Consider the following 21,392-nt stretch of genomic DNA (forward strand, 5'->3'; position numbering starts at 1 on the left):
CATCCATCTTTCACATACAGTCTATATCTGATACTCACCAGTGTGTAAGGTTGTTGTTATGTTTGATTTAAATAAGATGAATTGAAGTTGGAAAAAGTTTTCTAAGTTTAACCCGGAGACAGAGGAAGCCTCCCTCTGATTGTGCAGTAACACCAGGTTGCACTGCTGCCACAGCGTGGGAGCTTAATCTGCAGGATGTTTTTCTCACCTCTGAACCTGATGAAATGCAAATAAGGTCCAGCAGAAGTTGAACTGCTAAATAAACACAGAGAGCAGCAGCCTGCATTAAAAACAACAGCAATTTTATTGGTCACGTTAACAAAATCAGACTTAAAAACCAGCATCGTCGTTACATACAGGACATGGCTCTTCAGTATGTACAGGAACAAGGCATCGGACCTTTAGAGCGTCACACATTAATAACATGCAGATTCACTGGCCTCCTGAAGCGCACAACGCAGCGTCTTTTAAAACCAAGTGAAGAGCAAAAACAGGAGATGGCAGATATATTTGTAGTTATCGCTGGAGTGAGAATATATTTGCTGAAATCAGTTACATTTGAAACTGTTACATTCAAACGCATTCACAGAAAGGCGTGAATCAGGATTTCAGAATTTTTAAGATTTATAAAATGGTAATGAACAACTCTCACTAATAAACACTGGTCATGGTAGAGCTTTAACAACACAACTCGGTTTGAGACTGTACAAAATCCTCTGTGCTCTTCATTCAATACATCAGTGAGCAAAACAGGTGTCTGTGCAGCTCGAGCAATTTAGATTGTTCTTAGGCGGGACGATAATATCAGCAAATATGCAATCTAATATTTATTATTGGATGAAATTTAAAACAAAAACAAACGTAAGAAAATCCGCTTCACTCTTTGTGGGACTGAGGTTTGGTTTCTTGTAAAGATCATACAAAGTCCTTAAAACTTCCTCTTTAGACAGAAAGAAGCTGATGTATATTTTAAAGAGCATCTGAATCCTCTACAGTAATTACCTGCAGTAACGATCCTTTGCAAGGATTCAAACTTGGAAAAACATACAACAGTTAGCAGCATTTTATGTAGGACTAAAGTTAAAAAGGAAACACTGAGAAACATTTGTGAGACACCAGGTTCACACAGAATACATCACATGAATGCTGTTACAAATAAAACCAGCCTTTAATTATCCTGATCTGGTTGAAGATGGTTGCTTTATCGGGAGCTCAGGCCTGTTTTGGGGGCAACTAAAGCATCATAACTACCCTGTAATTCGAATGGCTCCCTCTTAATGACCGCTGGTTGAAGTTAAAGGGAAAACAAGCATCATAAAAGGATGATTTCCTGCTGTTTCTGAATTTCCACAAACTGGAGAAACTAGAGAAAAGGAAAACAGCAAACAGATTCCTGAGCCACATTCATAAAAGTCTGTGACAAAATCTGTGTCTGTACACAGCTTATAAAGCTCTGTGCATGCACGGTCCCGCTCTCTAAAGTCTTAATTACTGTGAAATTGCATGCATGTACACAAGCATAATTTGCACTCTGGTCTTTAACTGTAGGCGCTTCCGTAATTCAACCTTTGCATTTAAATTCTCTGTAAATTCTCGAGTTATTTTGGCAGGTAAGTAAACACCAATGAAGAACAGCAATTTGTTGATCTCATTAGATTAGAAAAATCTAATGAAAACTGTAATGAGACCATCAACTCTGAAAGATAAGAGAAAAGAAATGGTGGTGCTGCAAAGTTTGCTCAATCCACAACAGTCTGATTGTGCAACTTTTATGCGTCTGGCCTTCTGATAAGTAAAGTTCACAGAAAATACAGGAGGAGCTACTGAGTCGAGTAATATCGAGATTTATTTGACCAGGTTTTCATGAAGACAGAGCTTTGTTCTTCTTTTGTAACAAGTAAACGACTTTAAGATGATTTTTACACAGATATTTGCAACTTAGCACCAAGAGTGAAGAGATAAATGTAGTTCTCTTAAATTCATGAATATAACAATAAATGTGACTATTTTATACTTGGAGTAATAAACCAGCATTATCTCACACACCGCCTGCTCTGTAACAGTCTCTGTAACCCTGGTTTTCGCTCAGGTTAAAGGGCTATGTCACTTTTCTCAAGTAATACAATCATTATAAGACTCAAATATCAACAGAGAGTTTTTTTTATTTTACTTTCTGCTACTTATAATAATCTGTAATCTATAAACGTTTCCATTAATTTATAATATAACGTAACTAAAATTCCACCTTAAAATCAAAGTGATATATCCCTTTAAATTCTATTTTTTTTTGTCATATTTTGTACTAAACTTTACTTTCATTGTCATATATTCATTGCAAAAGACTCACAGACAAACACAAAACTTCTTTCTCAGGCCACATAATATTTTTCATAGTTTTTGTACACTTCTTAGACCTTAATATGCATCACTTCATTCTGCTTTCATAAAGCGATATTTCACTTGGACAGAAATGTTTATTTTTTTATCTAAATTACTGAACAGTCAGCTGTAAACAGAGGCCGCCTCGGGGGCGTCGCTCACTCTTTTATTTCTGCTTTTTATGTAACGTCTGAAAATGTTGCTGCTGACACGATTCGAGGCAACGTGACCTCAGATGGTTTCCATGTTTACTTCTTTTAAAGCAGGAACGTCAAACTCATTTGAATGTAATAAACTCAGAGAAAAGCGCAGTGATAACTCAAAGAATCCCATCAGCATGTCCACTCAGGCTTTAATCACTCAGGCTTTAATCCACACTATAAGAAATGGATCCATAAAATCACAAGAAAGTACTGACATTAGCCAGACTTTGTTTCCTGATTTAAGAAAAGAGAAATTTTCTGTTATATCACAGATAATTTCTGATTTCTCTTTAATGGAGACAAATGATATTTGATATGGTTCATCTATAAAGAAAAAACAAACTTTTCTGTTATTTAATGCTTTTTCTGTTACTTTTATTGGGATGTGGCAGCCTGAGGATAAAGCCTTTGTCAGTAGGACCTCAGGCTCAGGAGACAATAACAGTTTGGAGTCTTGTGATTCTTACTTAATGAAAAGTTAAATTTGAGCCCTTCTTCTCTGCAAAGCACGCCGGGCTGGACCTCTGACGGGCCAGTTCTGGCTCTCGTTGTTTGGTACGTTTGACATCCCTGTTTTAAGGCTCCAAAATTAAACTCTCTTAAAATGTTTTTATTCTCATGGTTTGGTCATGATAGGAACTTTCTTTAGATTAAACATGACCATGCCGTGAGCATAAAGGCATTTCATTTGTTATTTAGAGGACAATGCCTTGGAGTTATCTGACTTTAAAGCCTATGTGTATATATCTCAATCAAAGATCCATCAAATCAGGCAAAAACAATATGAATCCTTTATCATTTCAGCTTCGTGGAAGCTGACTGACACTGAAGATCGTCCAAAAAACTTTCCACCGGTGTGAAATATCACTTTATCTAATCAAATATACATCTATTACCTCTGCATTTTTCAGAGAAGAAGAAAAAAAAAGTACTTTATACTGAAGTCATGTGACTGTTTACACCAAACTGGCTCGCGTGTGAACGACAGAGATCATGAGATTGGGCGACTCTGCCGCGATGCACCAGCTCCAGCGTTACAGTATTAGTTTGTACATTCATTGAGTCTCAGAGTGAAATGCTACTGTTGTTTGTCACATTTGTACATAAAGGGAAACATCGAGCCGCAGCCTGCAGAAGGAAGGACCTTTCAGAACGCTTACATTTCTGTTTTAACCAGGAGCTTGTTGTCACAGCGACCTGCGGTGGCGCCGGGACGTGTTGTGATTAATGAGAATCAAATCAGGGTCACAACCCTGTGTGCTGCTGAAGTGTCCTTGAGCATCGTTCTGAATCCCAAACAGCTGTGAGAATGCTGTGCTGTGTCTGAACTTTGACCTCTGACCACTCAGTGTGGAGAAATGAGGGAGGGTGAGGACGTTTTTTTCTCTTTTTGTGCAACCAGATTGTTTTTGTTCGTTTTAGCTCTGATATTTCTGCTTTAAACTAGGAAGGAAGGAAAATAAAGATATGCACTAGATGAAGTGGGGGGTGCAGGTGCATGCAGATATTTTTAAAAACATAGAGCAGAGCGAAGTCAAACTGTGCCTGATAACTGTCCGCTAGCATTCACCTCGTCATATTTAAGCTGATACCAGGGGCGTTATCAAAGAGAAGCACCCGGCACCAAAGACTCCTGAGCTCTCTGAGAGAACTCTGATGGTAGAAATTCAACTTCCAGGGAAAGTTTTAACCTTTTTTGTGTCCCATAGAGCACTGAAATTACAGCTGTTTTAGGAAATGCCCAAAAATAAGTCCCGAAGCATTTCATGATGACTGCAGAGTGACGACTTTAATTTGGAATTGATTTGAAGAGCAAATTAGCAAATCACAGAAAGGGCGGGTTGTTCAGGCTGCTTTAACCTTCCCATACCTGAAATGCTACTGTAAGCTGCTTTGCAACCCACCTCCTCCCACTTGTTTTTCTCTTTCTGACTTAATCGGTGTAAAACTCTACATCCAATGATGCCTTCTCTGTTCTGTGTCTGTGTGGAACAGAGCCATGCTGATAAATATAGCGACTGACCCTGACTGAACAAGGTTCATTTACATTTCCTGATTCAAGCCTATAACAGCTGAGATTAGAAAATACATTTAACACCTTGTTTTGGTTAAAAAACAAAGTGGGTCGATTGGCAGCGACTTCCAAAAACACACATGAATGTTTCTGTACATAATCACCTTGATTTCCAATCAAGCGGCTGAAAAATGAAACCAATGCAAATGTGTAAACAAACAAACAACCTGCCGTTCTTCTGAATGTCCATTTGAGGCTATGAACGTGAGTCAGTCCCCACAGACTCAGACTTTACAGCAGAAATAAAATGTTTACAGCCTGATGCTAAAATTGTTTTGGCCTCTGTGGACGTTTGTCTTCATTCATAATGTGGCTGCTTTGACTGACTCGTGCTTACACCTGCAGCTGTTAGCTGTGCTGGCTCCACCTTCTCAAATTCAAGTCACTGAACTGGACCTCAACGCCTTGTTGGAGCATTTTAGTGCAATTATCAGATAAATATTATGATGCAGGTTACAGGTCGTCCAACCTTTGCTTCGGAAAGACCAACATGGTGACGGCCAAAACGCTCACGCTCAATTTTCAAAACCTAAAATCCAGAAACAAGCTGGTAAACCCTTCTCTTCCATGAAATGAAATTAGGGTATCATTTCTACAGTGGCACGTTTATCCAGTACTTGTCTTTACATCAATGAGAACAAAACAAAAAACTTAAAGCTCACAGGTTATTCTGCAAATATTTCTTGGTGCTGGTTTGCCAAGTTGCACTCGGTGAATCAGGGAAACATTAAACCTTCTGTTTATATCCCATAAAACCAGATAAAGAGACTTAATATCATCATATTTTCTCTGTTGTGCAAGGAGTATTACATTTTTATTCATTTTTTAGAATCTACTGAGTATGTCTCAGATGCCAATAAAAGGAAATTTAAGAAAGTCTAGCTGCTAATGTTTTATTCATTAGCCCAGCAGAGTTTTTTGTCGGTTTTATCCTCGTGCATTTAAAGTTCTGACTACTCAGCTAAACTCTCCTCTTAGCCTGGAGTGAATTAACGCTCTGATTCTTGGAAAATGTGTAATTTATTTATTCCCACAAAGGCTGAGTGTGCATCTCGTCCTAGCCAGAGGTTTCAGGAGACTCTGAGACACTGTCTCCTCTATCATGTCCTCACAAGGACTTTTCATGACATCCGAGAGCTGCTCTACCAACAGTCCTTTGATATAAATAGACTATTTCCATGGCAACCGAGTCATGGCGGTGCCCGCGGAATAAAGATTGATTTTCTCTCGTGTCTTCGGTCAAAGTTCTTGACATTCAAGGATGTCACAGAGGAAGTGAAACACAGAAACATAGTTTCACACTTTTCAGACGCTCACATCCTCCATCTGTTTACATCTGCTTAATTATAAAATCCATTTGTGCATTTAACTGTGACCTCACTCTTCACCCTTTGTGAGTGCAGCGACGCTGTAGTAATGCCGTCAGGGCAGGAGTGCAGCTAATAAATATATGCAGACCTATGAGTCACTTTAGCAAACGAAGACAGTGAGTGTTTCTCACTCGTGACTCTTCTTTCCTGATTCCATCTGCATATTCACAAACAGCTCACCTACGTCCTCATCGCAGACTTCATAATGCCCGCCTTCAGGTCTGAATAATGAAGCTGGTGTGGAAGAGCCTCAAAGCTGTATTCCTGCTAATGACCAGCAGGGGCAACGCCCTCTACACTTTGATTGCACCTGTGAGGAAAATGACCCTACTTCTCAATTGATCTTAAACCAGTGCAGACAGTTTCCTGATGAGCTCACAACTTTGGCTGTCAAAAGAAAGCGACAACAGCACAAACAAATTTAGCCAGCATTAAAGGATGTGAGGAGAAGCTCAAGCGTTCGTTTGGTTTCTGCAAATCTGTTTTAAACTTGGCATTTTTCAAAGCTTCCAGCAGCTCAGATATTTATTTTTATTTGCAAAACCAAAATCTGGCAGAACAAAAATCCACAGCAGTCTTTTCTTTGTCTCATGTATGAAACATGTTATTTGGACTCTGACTTCTGTGCAACCTGCGACTGACATTACAAACACAGTCAGAATGCAGCTCAGTGATGATTACATTTCTGAATTTCTGCTGGTTTTCTACCATTTTCACACATTTTCACATGTAGTTGATCAAATTCAAACCAATATGAGCTCTAAGACCGAAGTTTTGAAAAAATACTCTCATGCGTGCCCCCCACCTCCCATCTGAATGAGCTTTTCGAAGTGTAATCCTCATTCTTTCTGTGTCCTCCTCACCTGACTGCATCCATCCACATAACTGAACTAAAGACCCTTTCAAGCCCTTTTCTTCCAGCTCTGTGCATCCAACCTGTGTGAAGTGACCGAGCACCAACAATCGTTCCTTCTGTGATGTTGTTTCTCCCCACTAACAAGGACCTGCAGGGTCCACAGGCCTAATCTGTTTCTCCCCCAAAGAGAACCAGGTTCAGACTTGTTTTTTTCCAACCTTGTTAAAACCTTAAGCCTTGTCTTTTTATTTCTGGCTGCCCAGAGGCCAGCGGGGAAACATCAATGTGTCATTCAAAGTATTCATGCAGAGTCACTCCTCGTCTTCCCCGCTAAGCTGAAAATCCGCCTCTTCAAGAATCACCTCACGTCACCCGGCGACTCGGCTGCATCCCACCGCCTCGCCCACATCTCCTCCCCTCCTTCACTCCTCTCTACTTCATCCACACATGAATAGGAAAGCTTCAGCCTGTTTCCAAAGCAACACGATGACAATGAAGTGACACTTTGACCTTTGCAATCCTCACTTCTACTTGCATGACGCTAAAGCATCTCAGCCTGAAACTTTATCTCCATGTTGGCGTTTCTACTGTTTCTGAATCCAGTGCAACAGGAAAGAGTCTGAAAACCTGGAACGACTTTGACATTTTTGCACTTCTGCTTCTTCTGTCTTTTTTTAAGGTTTTATTTTAAATTAATGTCTCTTGTTAATGTCGATGAGGCTAAACAGGATTCAGAACCTGTGGAAAGGAGTGCTGGGGATGCTGCAGCGCTCCGTGGATGATTGCAGAAGAACTTGAGAAGAAGTTTGATTTGTCATTTCATTTTCATGTTTTATTTTATTGCAGTAAGTAAGTGATCAAACTATCATGAACTTATATATCCCACAGAGCGTCTCCAATATTCCAAAACCTGCTTTTGGCTGAGGGAAAAGTTCAGGACTTCTGGAGTGTGATGTAAAAGTAGCAGATGCTGAAAATGTGCCCGAGAAAGGTGTTTCTGACTTTTACAGTTACTGGAACATATTTTTCAGCGCTATGTCAGCCTTTTGTGTGTCTTTGGTTGTGCTCGCAGCCAACATGTTTGCAGCTGTTTAATTAACACTCTCGCATTTCTTTGGGAAAGTGAGAAAATTACTGTTGAAGGAGAACTTTTTAATGGACTACTGCTCTCAACACCAGACAGCATCAGCTGTGTCGGTCGGATCAGTGCATCATGACTCAGATTTGTTCTGAACCTCCATCACAGCCAGCGTGACTAATCCAGCAGAGACACGTTTGGCTGAAAGCGTGCCTGTAAAGTTTGAGTGAGCCTCCAGTTCTCCTCCTCTGTCACAGTGAGCTTGGTGTGATCACACACTGACTGCGGAGGTGAGAAGGAAGCAGGGCAGCTTTCAGCAGCAGCGAAGGACGACAGCTGCTGAAAACATGGGAATCGTTCCCTCACGTGTGTCCCGATGTTAACCATGAAGCCCCCTCACATGAAGGCGGCAAAGATCTCAGGTTTTGTTTTACTCAAGGACACTTCAGCAGGGGCGGAGCGAATGAGGTTACACGCTGCTCACCGTTAGCCTGGTCTCTACCTGGATGCAGCTCCTGGTAAAATAACAATAAAACTATAAATAAATAAAAACCTTTAACAGGTTTGAATATTTGTGTCATCAAACATTTGCTGTTTGTAATTAATAAATATAATAATTCATGTAAAGTTAAAATATTTCTTTATGTCTTTGTTTTACTTTTTAATCATTACTTACACTATTAATGTTTTTAATTACGTTAGTGTTGATAGATTCAATATATTTGAAGCTCATGCTTTTGTCTATTTATTGGCCTTTTTTTTCTTATGTTAAATGTTTTATTACTAAAATAATCAGAAGACTCATTGAAAGCAGAAATATTTTATCGTTAGTTAAATAACAATAAAGTTATGGTCATTGTTGATGTCCTCAAATTCTTTGTTTCCAAAGTGTGATCATAGTAGGGATATTTAAAAGTGATAAATATATGTCTAGAACATTTTTTTATTGTCAGTGGGAGAAAAAAAAATCAATTTTAGTTTTTTCTGACATTTTAAGGCTCAAACGACCTTCACACCAGCTGATCGGCCGTAAGACCGTTTGTCTGTGACGTTAAAGCCATCATCACTAATAATTACCCCTAAATCTGTGCCATCAACAATGGGACTTTCACTTTTTAAAATCGTTCTCTGATATCTTCACAGTCGAATTAAAAGTTTAATAATTCTGCTAACACACTTTGCGAACTAGTCACATTTCCAATTCCATTTCAATTTTATTTTTATCGCGACCAATCACAACAATAATTGCCTCAAGGCGCTTTATGTTATGAGACCTAACAATAACAGAGAACCCAAAAGTCATTTTTTCTGTTAGGATTCGACCAAACCTCTGATCCTGTGATGGTTTAGGCCTCGCAGGGTTACTCAGCAGTTTGTGTGATGTTTACGAAGTGGCTGCTGACAGAAAGAACTTGGTTCGCTGTGACTCGTTGTTTTTTTTTTATACTTTTGCATACCTGCGTCGTGTTTCTGGAGCAGAAGTTTCTGAAGGTCCTCCACATCCTGCATGTCTGCAGGTTATATTTACAGTATTTGTGAAAGAAAACTGTAAAACGTCAAAAAACAGCTGAGATTAGTATCAGTGTGTGCGCCACTGCAAGCTGGACTCAATAATGTGTGTGTGTGTGTGTGTGTGTGTGTGTGTGTGTGTGTGTGGCTACATTACCCTTGGCTAACTGGCTCACTATACAGACCGTAATACGTTAGCATAATAATATCAGTGTATACACAATGTACAGTGCCGGTGTTTACTTGTTAAGGCATATCGTATCCTTACATGACATAAATAACATCAGTGTACATATTATACAAATAAGTGGTGTCATTAAAGGTTCAATCCACTCAAAAACATCCACAAGTCACTTTAATGTTTCTTCTTTAAGATGAAATCAGCTTTTTACCCATTTTAGGCTTTTGGATTCTTTCATAGACGTTCGGATTATAATCAGTGGTGGAGTGTAACTAAATACATAGGCTCCAGCTTCCCTGTGCCCCTGAATTGGATAAGGGGATGGATGGATGGATAAATGGATGGATGGAAGTTGTGTAGGCACAAGTAATTAATTCTGGGAACCCACTGGGATGTCTGATAACTTAGCCACTGGGTATAATGGCTAATTTTGTGGTACCAGCCAGGCCACGATTTCCATTTGTAATTTTTTTATAATTAATAAAAAACTAACTGTCATAAGATACTACACAATGGTTATCTAATACACTTTGACAAATGTAATCCTGCATTTCCTCCCTACATGAACTGTTTACCCGCATCTATCCAAAGCCTGGAGTACAAACAGAAACCAAAAGGCTTCCTGTCCCAAAAATGTCTTCATACTCATACAGAATCTGTTTATAAGGATCATTATAAATTAAACACAAGTAGAGCTCAAACATTAAGTTATAGAAGTTAATTATTTTTGCCCCATGTCCTTTAAATTGTTTTATTAGCATTTTTTCTCCTACAGTTTTTTACTCGATAAAATAAACACTCACTCTCTTTAACACCAACATTACTCTCGGTTGTCTAAATGTACAAACGAAACAATGGATCTGTGCTTTGTAATCAGCGTGAAGTTTGCAAAAATGTGCACAATTACTATCAAGGGAGCCAATTCTGCTCACATCCTGCTTCATATTTTTGTTCTCTGCCAAAATAGCTTTGCATGATTTAAAGTTCAAAATAATCCTTACTTATTTTAAACTGGATGTTGCCTTGAAAATAGAATATATTTAAAGGCAGGTGGGCGGGGCTTCTGTGCTCTCTGAATGAAAAGACCATATGAAGGATTTCCTTTCTTTGTGACTTCATACAAACCAAAGCTGAGTATTGTGACTTTCCATCACTGTAACAGGATATATGACAGAAAATAAGGATTTACAACAGGTCCCCTTCGAGTTAACGCAGGACTTCTTTCTTGTGTTTAGTACTTTTACTTAAGTAAAGATCTGAAGTGTTCGTCCACCACTGATCATAAAAACTGCTCAGTCGAAAAAAGTTCATGCGCACTTTCAAATGATACAAACCATAAAGTCTATGTAAGTCTAGCGTGTAGCACAGGGTCGTTTTATATAAATATGACTTCAAGTTCTGGAGAAGCAGCTGCTGCTTATAGATGAAGTTTCCCTCTCTGATGGAGTCTCTGCTGTGGAAGCTGATGCTCACAGAAAATGCTGATCAGTAACCATGAGGCAACAGTTTTGGATGATGCAGCACGAGACACCAGATATGTGACACGATACTTATTGTTGATGCTGCATTCACTGACACTTTTATGTAAAACAGGCTTGTTGGAGAAGTCGATTTTTACACATTTTCTTTTTTGGTTCTGTCGCTTGCAAAAATGAATGTGACCCCTGTTAAATTACTCATTGTTGTGGCTTAAAATTTTGATTTTGAAATGCTTCTGTGATAAAACAAAACAAACAAAAACAAAACAACAACAAACAAACTGTGTTCTTCATCTAGTGTCTGCTGTGATAAAACAGCCGTGATTTCCAACCAAGATCTGCTCAGAAACTGTTTGTCAAAGAGAAAAATAAGAAAATAAAAGAAATCATTACAGACGACTATGCTCTTTGACGCCTGGAGCAATGCTTTCTGGGTAACGTGTATCACTTCTGCACCTGCCAGGCTAACACCTCTCGTTACCTCCTAGCTCTCGCTGCAGCCAGCCAAACGTTAAAGCTGCATTAAGCAATTTCTGACCACAAGGGGGCATAATCAGCTTTTAAGCTGGTGAGTTAAAGCAGACAATGCACAGAGGAGTATTTCTCACTGGGCTGCCATTTTCTGTACTTACAGTGAGAGAAAGCAGCAGCAGCATGTGCTGTGTGGTTATAGACAGATGGATTCTGGACGTTTGAGGCCAATAAGAGAATCAATATTTGATGGCTTAAAAGTTCCCCGTGGAGGGTTTTTCCTGCCTCTGCTAAAAATCTGCTGGCAGAATATCAACAAAGACACAAACAGCTGTGAGGAATCTGTGATTTTAAGAAAAACTTTCTTTTTATCATCTGAACATGAGCATTTCACCCGACACCTTTACAACAAATTAACTGAAAATTTAAGAAAGCTTGCAGCGTCAGATCCATTATTAGCTAAATCTGCAGCTCCTCTTAGATTTTCTGAGCTTTGTAAAAGATTTCTTCTTGTTTAGGTGTTTGTCAAAACCCTGATAGACAAAGCCAGAGGTGAGCTGGCGACCACAGGGCAGTGACGAGCAGCAAAAGAACAAGGTACTAAGATAAAGAGAGGGAATAATGGAGGAAAAAATAATCACAAACACAAGCAGAAATGAATCATAATGCTACTCTACAACTCTGATCAGCCCCAGCAGGCTGGCATTATAGAGAAAAAAAAGGCAAACATCAAACGGGATGAAGTGGGAACACAGTGGAGCTTTTAGCAACTAAAAAAGATCAAAAACAAACTCCAACAAGGTCCCATTAATCATGTGGGCACAAAAACCAGCAATTATATGATAATAAACTTATATTACAAGTAAGCAAAGACAGTTTTACTACAAAAAAGTCACAGAAATGTCAGATGGAACGAATTGAGACCCTTTCCAGCTTGAATCCACCTCCCAACATTAAACCACATCTGTCTGTGCGGCCAGAAAAACAAAACAAGCAGCTAAAAGGAGCCAAACGAGCTCTGTTCCATCTTTTTAATCAGTCACTTATTTTGCTTAATGCAGGTTTAAACTGAACATTTTAAGCTTTTTTTTTAGGGTTTTCTGCGGTTAACCTTCAGTATTAATGGCTGGAGGTGAACGTCGCCAAGCTTTCAAAACTGTTGCCTCTGTTTTTTGTATGACTGCGAGTTGCTCTTTCTTTTACAGTAATTTACTGTGAAGTCTGTTATAGTGCTATTCACAGCAGCGTTGCAAGCCGAGTATTTAGTGTGAGTGTGTTAAGGTGAACCTGCTGGTTAGGGCTTAAAATATGGCTAGATTTAATTACCGAACTTCCTTTCAGCATCAGTAAAGAATTTTCACAATAAAATGCTAATCTTACTTTCTGCGGTGCTTTATATCATAATGTGCTTTATATTGTATGAATCTGATTAACATACTAGGATTCAAAATCTTCATTTTAATCTTTGATATGCATCCGTTCATGTCCACATGTGCTCTTATCCACATTGCCACAGGCTTACCTCTCGTCTTCCACCCAGTTGAGCCCTCTGTTGTAAAGTCATACATCCCTTGTGATTGGTCAGAATAAATATCCCTTAAGCTCAGTTCATCCCTACATGCCGGGTAACAGCTCCGGCAGGAAGTCTCTTGCTTAAGATGGGGTTCTCCCCTCGGCACAAACGGGCGACCTGCATCCCCATAATGCACCTGGGGGATCGCGCAGAGGAAGGCAGAGGGTGGAGCTAGTTGACTCCACGTGCAGCAGCAGAAGAAGAAGAAGCAGCAGGAAGAGAAGGAGGAGGGTTTTTGCTTGGTCCCGGTACTGATTTGGAGTCCCGGCTCGGCTCTGGCTGTACGTTATTCCGCGTCTCTGCGCATTCCACCAAAACCTCCTCGCCTCCATCCCCGCCCTCACCTAACCTCGCCTCTCCAGTCGCCAGCTGCTTCATCCTCAGGTTGATGGAGCCGTAAGTCCTCTTGGGTCGAACGAATGCCGCCCTGCGTCGGTACATCTCGCCCCGGCAGATGGACACCATGAGCAGCACGGACAGGAACATCCCTCCCAGGGTCAGCAGGCCCAGGCCCGCGATGATGCACTTGTCCAGGTGGGAGCCAAGCTGGGCGTAGTACATCTCCAGCTTCTCCATCTGTCGCGCCGAAACTGAGTCAGGGTCGACTTTGGGCTCCCGTGGGATGGTGTAGGCGATTACCACAAGGACGATCCCACTCACGAGGAACACCAGCGCCAAGATGAAGCCATAGTCTGCCGAGTGGTCATCAACCGGGCGGAATTCAGTGAAGTCCTGACCGTCCTCCTGACCTCCACCTGCTCCACCACCGCCTTCCTCCTCATCATACGACTGTGGTGAGATCTCCTGATGATGATGCTAGTGAGAAAGGGAGGAAGGAAACAAGGAAAGAAGAGAATAGAGGAAAGAAAAATATAGAAATAAGAACAGAAAAAGGGGGGAATGAAGGGGTTAAGGAAAAGACAGAACAGATAAAATCATTAATAAAAGCACAAGGAAAGAAGGAGCGAATGAAGTGAAGAAACAGAGGGAAAGGGAAAGGGAGCAGGAACCGAAAGAAGGAAGGAATAAAGGGAGAGGGGGAGAGGGAGGAAAGAAGGAAGGGAAAAAAGGAAGGTAGGAACAACAGACAGGTGAAGACAAAAAGAAAGATGAAAGAAAAAAGGGTCAAATGAAAAAGGAAGTAGGAAAAGGAGGAAACAATGGAAAGAGTAAAGAAAAGAAGGAATATGAAGATAAAAGAAAGTAAAGATGTGACACAAGAAAGAGAATTTGAGAAAGAAAGAAAAGAAGCAAGGAATGAAGTGGAGAGGGAGGAAAGAATTAGAAGAAGAAAAAACAAGGAAAGAAAGAAAGAAGGATGAGATAAACAAGCCAGAGCACAGCGCTGAGGTCAGCGTTCACAGAAAGCAGTGAGATCACATCAAAGAGGAGAAAATGCGTCGGCGCGACGACCTGTTACTGATGAATGTCACCGACATGTGTCAGTAAAAGCTGTACAGATACAGATGAGCTCCGCGGAGTCGTGACAGTCTAACAAACAGCACAAACAAAATAAAAGCCCGGGCGGGAGAGTGATGTCACCCCAAAGGCATCTAAACAGCAATCAGTACAAAGCCATTTTCCAATTAAGAAGGACGCTTAAATCTGTTTCCTGAAGACAAACATGCCAGAAAACCCTGGACAAGTTCTTTTTCCAGGCCCGCAGCTGTACGCCAGCGTGTGTTTGTCTCTTCTCACAGGGTTCATCTTCCAAAGAGATGCCTGTGAAGCTGGATTTCTGGCTCAGGTTAGATTTGGAAGGTTACATCACTTTTGGCTACGGGGTTCGCTCTGTAACCCGAATCTGCCGAGGTCACATAAGGACTGTTTTAAGCGACTGCTTTAAAAACATCCAAAACAAATGTCTGCCACAACCACCAAACCCCACCGCGCTCACCTTACTGTTTCCTGATGTGGAAGGCGGATAACTCGTCGGCTGTTGCTCCTGCTGACGGAGGTCCTGCTCCTCATCCTGCTCGTAGGAGGCGTTCTCAAAGCCCCGGGCGGAGCAGCCCAGCGTCGCTGCTGTCCAGGGTGCTGAAGTCGGTGTCGGAGATGGGCCTCGCCGGGCTCCACTCCCTCGCAGCTCCCGGAGCTCTACGGTGTTGAAAGAGGACTCCATCGATATGTGCTCATGTCTTCATTGGACCTCCACTCGGCTTTATCCTCACTGAATAAATAGATTAAATATTATATGATTCATGACACATATGAAAGGAGTTATATAATCCAACGGAGCCCGACTTGACCTACAAAAAAAATCATTTTCTGTGTCTCTGGTTAAGACTGGATTGATCGTAGGCTCACATTAATAACATGTAGCCTTATAGTTTATTTATCAGTCATGGTCAGAAGAGGTTCTCAAGTTGTCAAAGGGTTACTTCAGATCCATCCCATTTTTTAGGAATCTTTGTAAAATTTCCATAAACGTGCACATGAATTCATCGATGAACTGGTTAAACTTTTAATGTTCAAAGAAGAATCTGACTTCCTGTTTACCCTAATATTAAGCACACGTCCTCTACTTTGTTCTACGATATGAACAAACGCACTGGGCCTCCAACACCGCACACCTACAGGAGCTGTGCTGATGATGATGTCAGAGGAAGTTTGGTCAGTACGTACTGGCCAATCCCTGCTGTGGTTCCTGAATGCATCCACTTTGCAATAATACCACTTACAGCTGATTATGGAAACTCTATGAAGGAAGAAATTTCATGAACTGACTTTCTGCAACAGTGGTATCCTGTTAGAGTGCCACACTTGAATTGAGTGCACTCTTCAGAACGACCCATTCTTTCATAAATGTTTGTAAAGGCAGACTGCATGGCTCAGCCTTCGCTCAGTGTTTATGCTCCTTTTTCTTGGTTCACCTCAGCGATCGGTAGTTTTCTTAAGGTTGAGCTCTTTTCAGATTGCACATGTAGAAATGCTTTTTATTCAACTGAATTTCTTCTGTCTTCAGAGATGATGGTTTAACTCTATCTTTCCAGGTTTTAATAACACATTGAACAGTTCTTAACCAGCTGTAGTTGCTTCAGTGTTTCTGTTTGGTTGTTTTCTTTGCTTGATGCAGGTCAATAATTTGATCCTCATGAAACAGAGTAACATGTTTTCCACTATGGGCTGTGTCTTCCTACGTGGTTCTTTAAGAAATGAGAAGCAGTTAGGATTACATAACCTGCTGGCAGCTGAAACATATTAATCACTGCAGTAATTAAACACTGGATAATAACTGCTGACATTGTTTTTGACCAGGCTGTTTGTGTAACTGAGCTCTGTGCTGCAGACTCAAAATAAACACATTAGTTAAAACTCATCCCTGATATTACTTAATTTTATTCTGAGGCAATGAGTTTGCATATTTTTAGGACATTTATAACAAGAAGTGACTGAGAACAAGTACAAATCAGCTCAAAATGAAAACTACACGTCTGTGTATTCATATATATATTAATCAAAACTAATTCCAGCGATTTATGATAATTTGATTACTTTTAATGGGTCTGTCTCACAAATGCATTAAAATAACATTTTTACTTTCAAATGCAAATTTTTACTCGACTGTTTTCACATTTGCTCAAGTGAAATAAACGTCTCGCTTCTTCTTCCGCCTCAGTGAAACCAGAAGAATCGTGCACTATTTGTCACACCTGAGAGGGGATTCATCCTGCAGGCCTGCTGTCTCCACACCACCTGCAGACAGGAATCCATCACACATTTAATCACACACGTCTCACCTTCATGGTTATTCATTCCCATTTCTTCTCCCTGTCATCACTGTCGCGCTGACACTTCTCCCGGTGATGGAGAGTTAAAACCAGCTAAATCCTAAAGTAAAGGAAGAGAGAGAGATGTTTGCAGCTGATTTCAATTCATTGTAAGCTCTTTAAACCAGGTCAAGGTGAAAACTGATATATGTGCATAGAGATGCGTTAACAGCAGGGAGCAATTTAAACAAAGTGAGACAATTGCTTTAACCTCCTAGGACCTGCCGTCCACATATGTGGACATCACATTTTTGGTTATTTAGACTAAAATACTCAATTTTGCTCTACAGGGGCCTGATATCCACTTACGAGGACGTTATACTGCTGCTGTTCTATCAAAACTTTAAACGAATATCCTCATATTTGGCTCTTATTTTTCTTAGAAACAAAAATAAGGTTAAAAAAATCTGGTAATTCTCTCTTTTTACATTCATCGGGCCCCAATGTGACCAAATATCAAAGAGAAATTAGAAATGCATGTCGTGGAAAAGTTCGGGTCTTAGGAGGTTAAAAATGCACTGAGTTATTTATTTTTGTTTCACAGAGAAGAAACTGTCTGCCTGTGCTGGTTAACACCTCAGAGCCCCGGGTGTGATCCTTATCAAGCACAAGCTGGTGTGAATATTAAAGAGGCTCGATAGCTCAAGTCTGAAGATCCAATGTGGGAGTATAAAAAACGCTTTTAGTTCATAGTCAAAATCAACCCAATTTGATAAACTGATCTCAAGTGGGCAGGAGAGTTAAAATGACTGGATAATAAAAGCTATTAAACAGTCTATTAAAGTCTTTGTTTTAATGAATTTTTAAAATTGAATGGCACAAAACAAGGCAGGGACCCTACAGGAAATCAGAGCGTTTGATTAAAAATAAAGTGCAGCGTAAAAAACATTACAGAAAAAATGGCCCCACAAGCTTAGAAAACAATGTTTCATGTTAAGCAATGTTTAATAATGTTTTTCAAAGTGGTGAAACAAGTTCTCCTTAAGTAAAAGCTATAATCAGCTGTTACAATCATACTGTGCAAGTCTTAAACCTTATTAGTCCCTTATTTCTTTAGATTTTGCTTCCAAGGATCCAGAATTTCTGAAAGTCTTTCAAAGTTTTTCTTTAGACCTTGGCTGCTTTAAAAACCTTTTTTTGCTCAGCCACTTAACACTGACCCATGAATCATTCAAGCATAAAATGGGACCAGTGTTGTGTCTCCAGGCAGCTCAGCAAAGAACCAGTGGTTTTGCCAAAACTGATGCAAAGGCATCTGATGGGCAACGGCATCATTTTCAACATCCCAAACACAATAATGTAATTTCCTCTACACAGCACTCAGTCCCTAACACAGAATAACACATTCATATTGATATTCTTAGATATGTAATATATGAAGTAATTAATGCTTTACAATAAATGGTATGAAGTAAAAAGTACTAAAATACTGACATCCAAAATACAGTGGAGTAAAAGTAGAAAGGAGCAACGTACATTAAAATGATTCTTTAGTAAAGTACTTGAGTAAATGTACTAAGTTACAATCCACCACAGCTTGTATCCATTTCCTTCTAGTATAATTGTCCTGCTCTGGGCACGCCCCTGCTCTAAAGAAAATAAATGCAATGTAAACATGAAGTCTGACTGTTGTTCTTCTTACACGCGCAGGGATATTCACAGCGGCTCTTTAAAGGCAGAAAACATCTCCACGCGGAGTGTTTTGTAACCGAATGAGCAAAATATTACTTCTTTGTAGACCAGCAAAGCAACTTATTAACAATTATTCATCACTATGAATGACTTCCCAACAGCAGGCCACATGTTAGACAGGGCTGCTCTAACACAGCACAGCCTTTTCACCAAGCTGTGATTTCTGCTCCACAAAGCAGCGCATCACTCGTCTGTAATCTCCGGGGAGCTCCGGGCTAAAGTAGCCCACTGACACACTTCTCGTTTATCATCAGAGCCCGCCTCGATGGATCACATCTGGGAGCCCGAGTGCCCATGAGCAACCCGTCATTCCACCCTGTGGCTGTGCTCCAGCACCACCGTGACCTTGCGATGCGCCAAACTGCCAAAACCTGAACCAGTGCACTCCGCCTGTGTGTGTGTGCGTGTGTGTGGAGATGATATCAGGATGAACCAGGGCAGATAAGCACCACACTGACTGACACGCTTTTCATTACCCCGAGCAGACGGCAGATAACACGGACCAAACGAGGAAGGAGAGTCCGAGTCTGCGATGATCGCATTCAGAGGTAAATTATGCAACCAGGCAGCGACTCAAGTGCGGATTTCTCTGGAGGGAAACACCGGGAAACGAGTCAGTATCCAGGCAGGCAGCATCCACCCCGCGCTGCATCCCAGAAACCCGAGAGAAAAAAAACAAAAAGAAAGGAAAAAAAGCCTCGATCACCTGCAGGGGCACCGATGAGAGGACCGGAGCACTGAGAGCGGGCAGTGATGGGGATGACAGCGGGGTCTTACCTGGTGCCCAGGGCGCGACCAGACAGGAATCCGACGGCTGTGGACATCCGGAGAGATGGATGCTGCTGGATGATGATGAGTGAAGAGGACGGAGAGAGAGAGAGGGAGAGAGAGAGAGAGGCGAAAAAATGACTGAGGTGAAACTGACCATGCGCAAAACCAGCTCGTGGCTTTCCCTGCTGGTGTCTGCTGAGCTGAGCTGGTGGTGGTGGAGTCACAGGAACCTCTCCACTCTGCGCCTTTTGACCTACATCACTTCACGACATTTTCCCTAATTTAATGAGGCAACAGCGCCCCCAAACCAAACTGCAGCCTGTTAATTGAGGCGTTTGTGATCTGACAGATCTGACTCTTCTCCAAAATCAGGAAATCAGGGAGTGATTTTACCTGAAACTGGCAGAAACCCTGAAAGAAAATATTCTTAGTTCATGAGTATATTTAGTGTTAAAGAATTTTTTAACATTGGATATTTAAGTTTCTTCATTTTGGTGTCAAATTTACGTCTTTACCAAATCCCTTTATGGCAGAAATTTATTTCTTTTTTTAAGTAAAGAAACGACAAAAATCTCGCATCAGTTGAACAAATATTGCTTTTTTTCTTTCTCATTTAGTATTATCTCTGCGGAGGCAACACACACACACACACACACACACACACACACACACACACACACACACACACACACACACACACACAATAATACATGGGATTCTGTTTCCCTGGCTCGAGATTGGAAAGTCAGAATGCAATGAACGTGCATGCGTCGCCCGGCCATGAATAATTCATAGTCCTGTGAACTTTAATATCTCAGAGATGTTTAAAACCTTCTACACATTCAAAAGATGTCACACATTTCTGTGTTTTGGGAGGATTTTTACCAGTCAAGCACATCTAAACTCTGTTATTGAGGCTGATGGAAAACAAGAAGAAAAGACAACATTATATGACAGTTAGTCACAAAACGAATGTTGGACTTCCTTCTGCATTTTCTCTGAATCCTTGTACTTCTGAGGATATGTGTGTTTACCACAAAAGACATATTGTGTAGGAAAATGTATTAAATTGTATAGAAAAAAGGGAAGCATGTCTATTATGTCATCCATTTCTACCAAAATGATGCTCAAAATTTCCAAAAGAAAAAATTGTCCAAAATGTAATTTTTGGCCTGCAGGCTGATAGAACCATTATTTACTGTAGACAATCTCTCAAGAGCCCCTTATGAAGCTGCAAGTTCAGAGCGGGAGCTCTTTGGTCACAAGCTGAATGTTTTTTCAACCTAAGAAACTAAGGGCACCTCGCCTTGTTTCATCCTTCTTCTGTACACTAATGGAGACCTCAGAGTTTTAAAATCAGCACTGCGTCTTTCAGTAAGGCTTGAAAATTTCAGATGAGACCATTAATTCATCAGTAAAGGGCAGACATCAGGGGAGCAGTAGAGCTGTTTTCTCATAGAAGTCCATACGGTCAGAGCAGTCGGCCCCTGCTGGCCATTACAGAGAATGCAGGTTTAAGGCACTCCCACGATGAGTCTTTCACACCCATAAGCTGTGTCCATCTGATAAATACAGTCTGTGCCTTGTTTAACAGCGTTGTATACTGTAGACCTGACTTTTGGATCTTGGATAAATGGCTGCCAGCAGTGGAAGTGAACCTACAGCGGTGATTTAGATCAGGGCGTCATGACTGTGAAAAGAACCTCATAAAGGAACAGCAGTGGCAGGTAATATGTTAAACATCACAGGTTTCCTCTAACAGATTCTGAGCCCCCTGCTCGGTCTCAGTGAAGAAACACTGGCTGCTGGTGTGAAGTCATCCATGAACAAAGAGCCGGCAGGGTGTGAGACGGTGAATAATCTCATGTCACGACGACCGGGATGCATTTCACTGCAGCCTCGGGCAAATTATCAGCACTCACCTTGTGGAGACGTAAGGTGGGGGGGACGTGTGGCCCGTCAGAGACGCTGCACAGGCAAACCACAG

The 21,392-nt window shown here is 40.9% G+C and overlaps 1 protein-coding gene across 4 annotated transcripts; it reads right to left on the minus strand.

The window, feature by feature from the left end:
* Window positions 1–281: 281 nt before the first annotated feature.
* Window positions 282–19,800, minus strand: tmem74b (transmembrane protein 74B). 4 transcript variants are annotated; one of them, XR_005692755.1, is made up of 5 exons: window positions 19,412–19,800; window positions 16,913–17,003; window positions 15,070–15,342; window positions 13,122–13,988; window positions 282–9,506 (listed from the first exon to the last, which is right to left on the minus strand). XR_005692755.1 is itself a non-coding variant. In XM_040009371.1 (4 exons), the coding sequence occupies exons 3-4, from the start codon at window positions 15,292–15,294 to the stop codon at window positions 13,344–13,346; spliced, it is 870 nt and encodes a 289-aa protein (XP_039865305.1). In that variant the 5' UTR covers window positions 15,295–15,342; window positions 16,913–17,003; window positions 19,560–19,800; the 3' UTR covers window positions 9,404–13,343. The 4 variants fall into 4 exon arrangements, 3 of the variants coding, with proteins under 3 accessions (XP_039865305.1, XP_039865291.1, XP_039865313.1); XM_040009371.1 differs by having other exon boundaries at window positions 9,404–13,988; window positions 19,560–19,800; XM_040009357.1 differs by having other exon boundaries at window positions 9,404–13,988.
* Window positions 19,801–21,392: the final 1,592 nt, after the last annotated feature.

The sequence above is a fragment of the Simochromis diagramma genome, unplaced genomic scaffold (genome assembly GCF_900408965.1).
Source record: "Simochromis diagramma unplaced genomic scaffold, fSimDia1.1 OVJJ01000320.1, whole genome shotgun sequence".
Classification (NCBI taxonomy): domain Eukaryota; kingdom Metazoa; phylum Chordata; class Actinopteri; order Cichliformes; family Cichlidae; genus Simochromis; species Simochromis diagramma.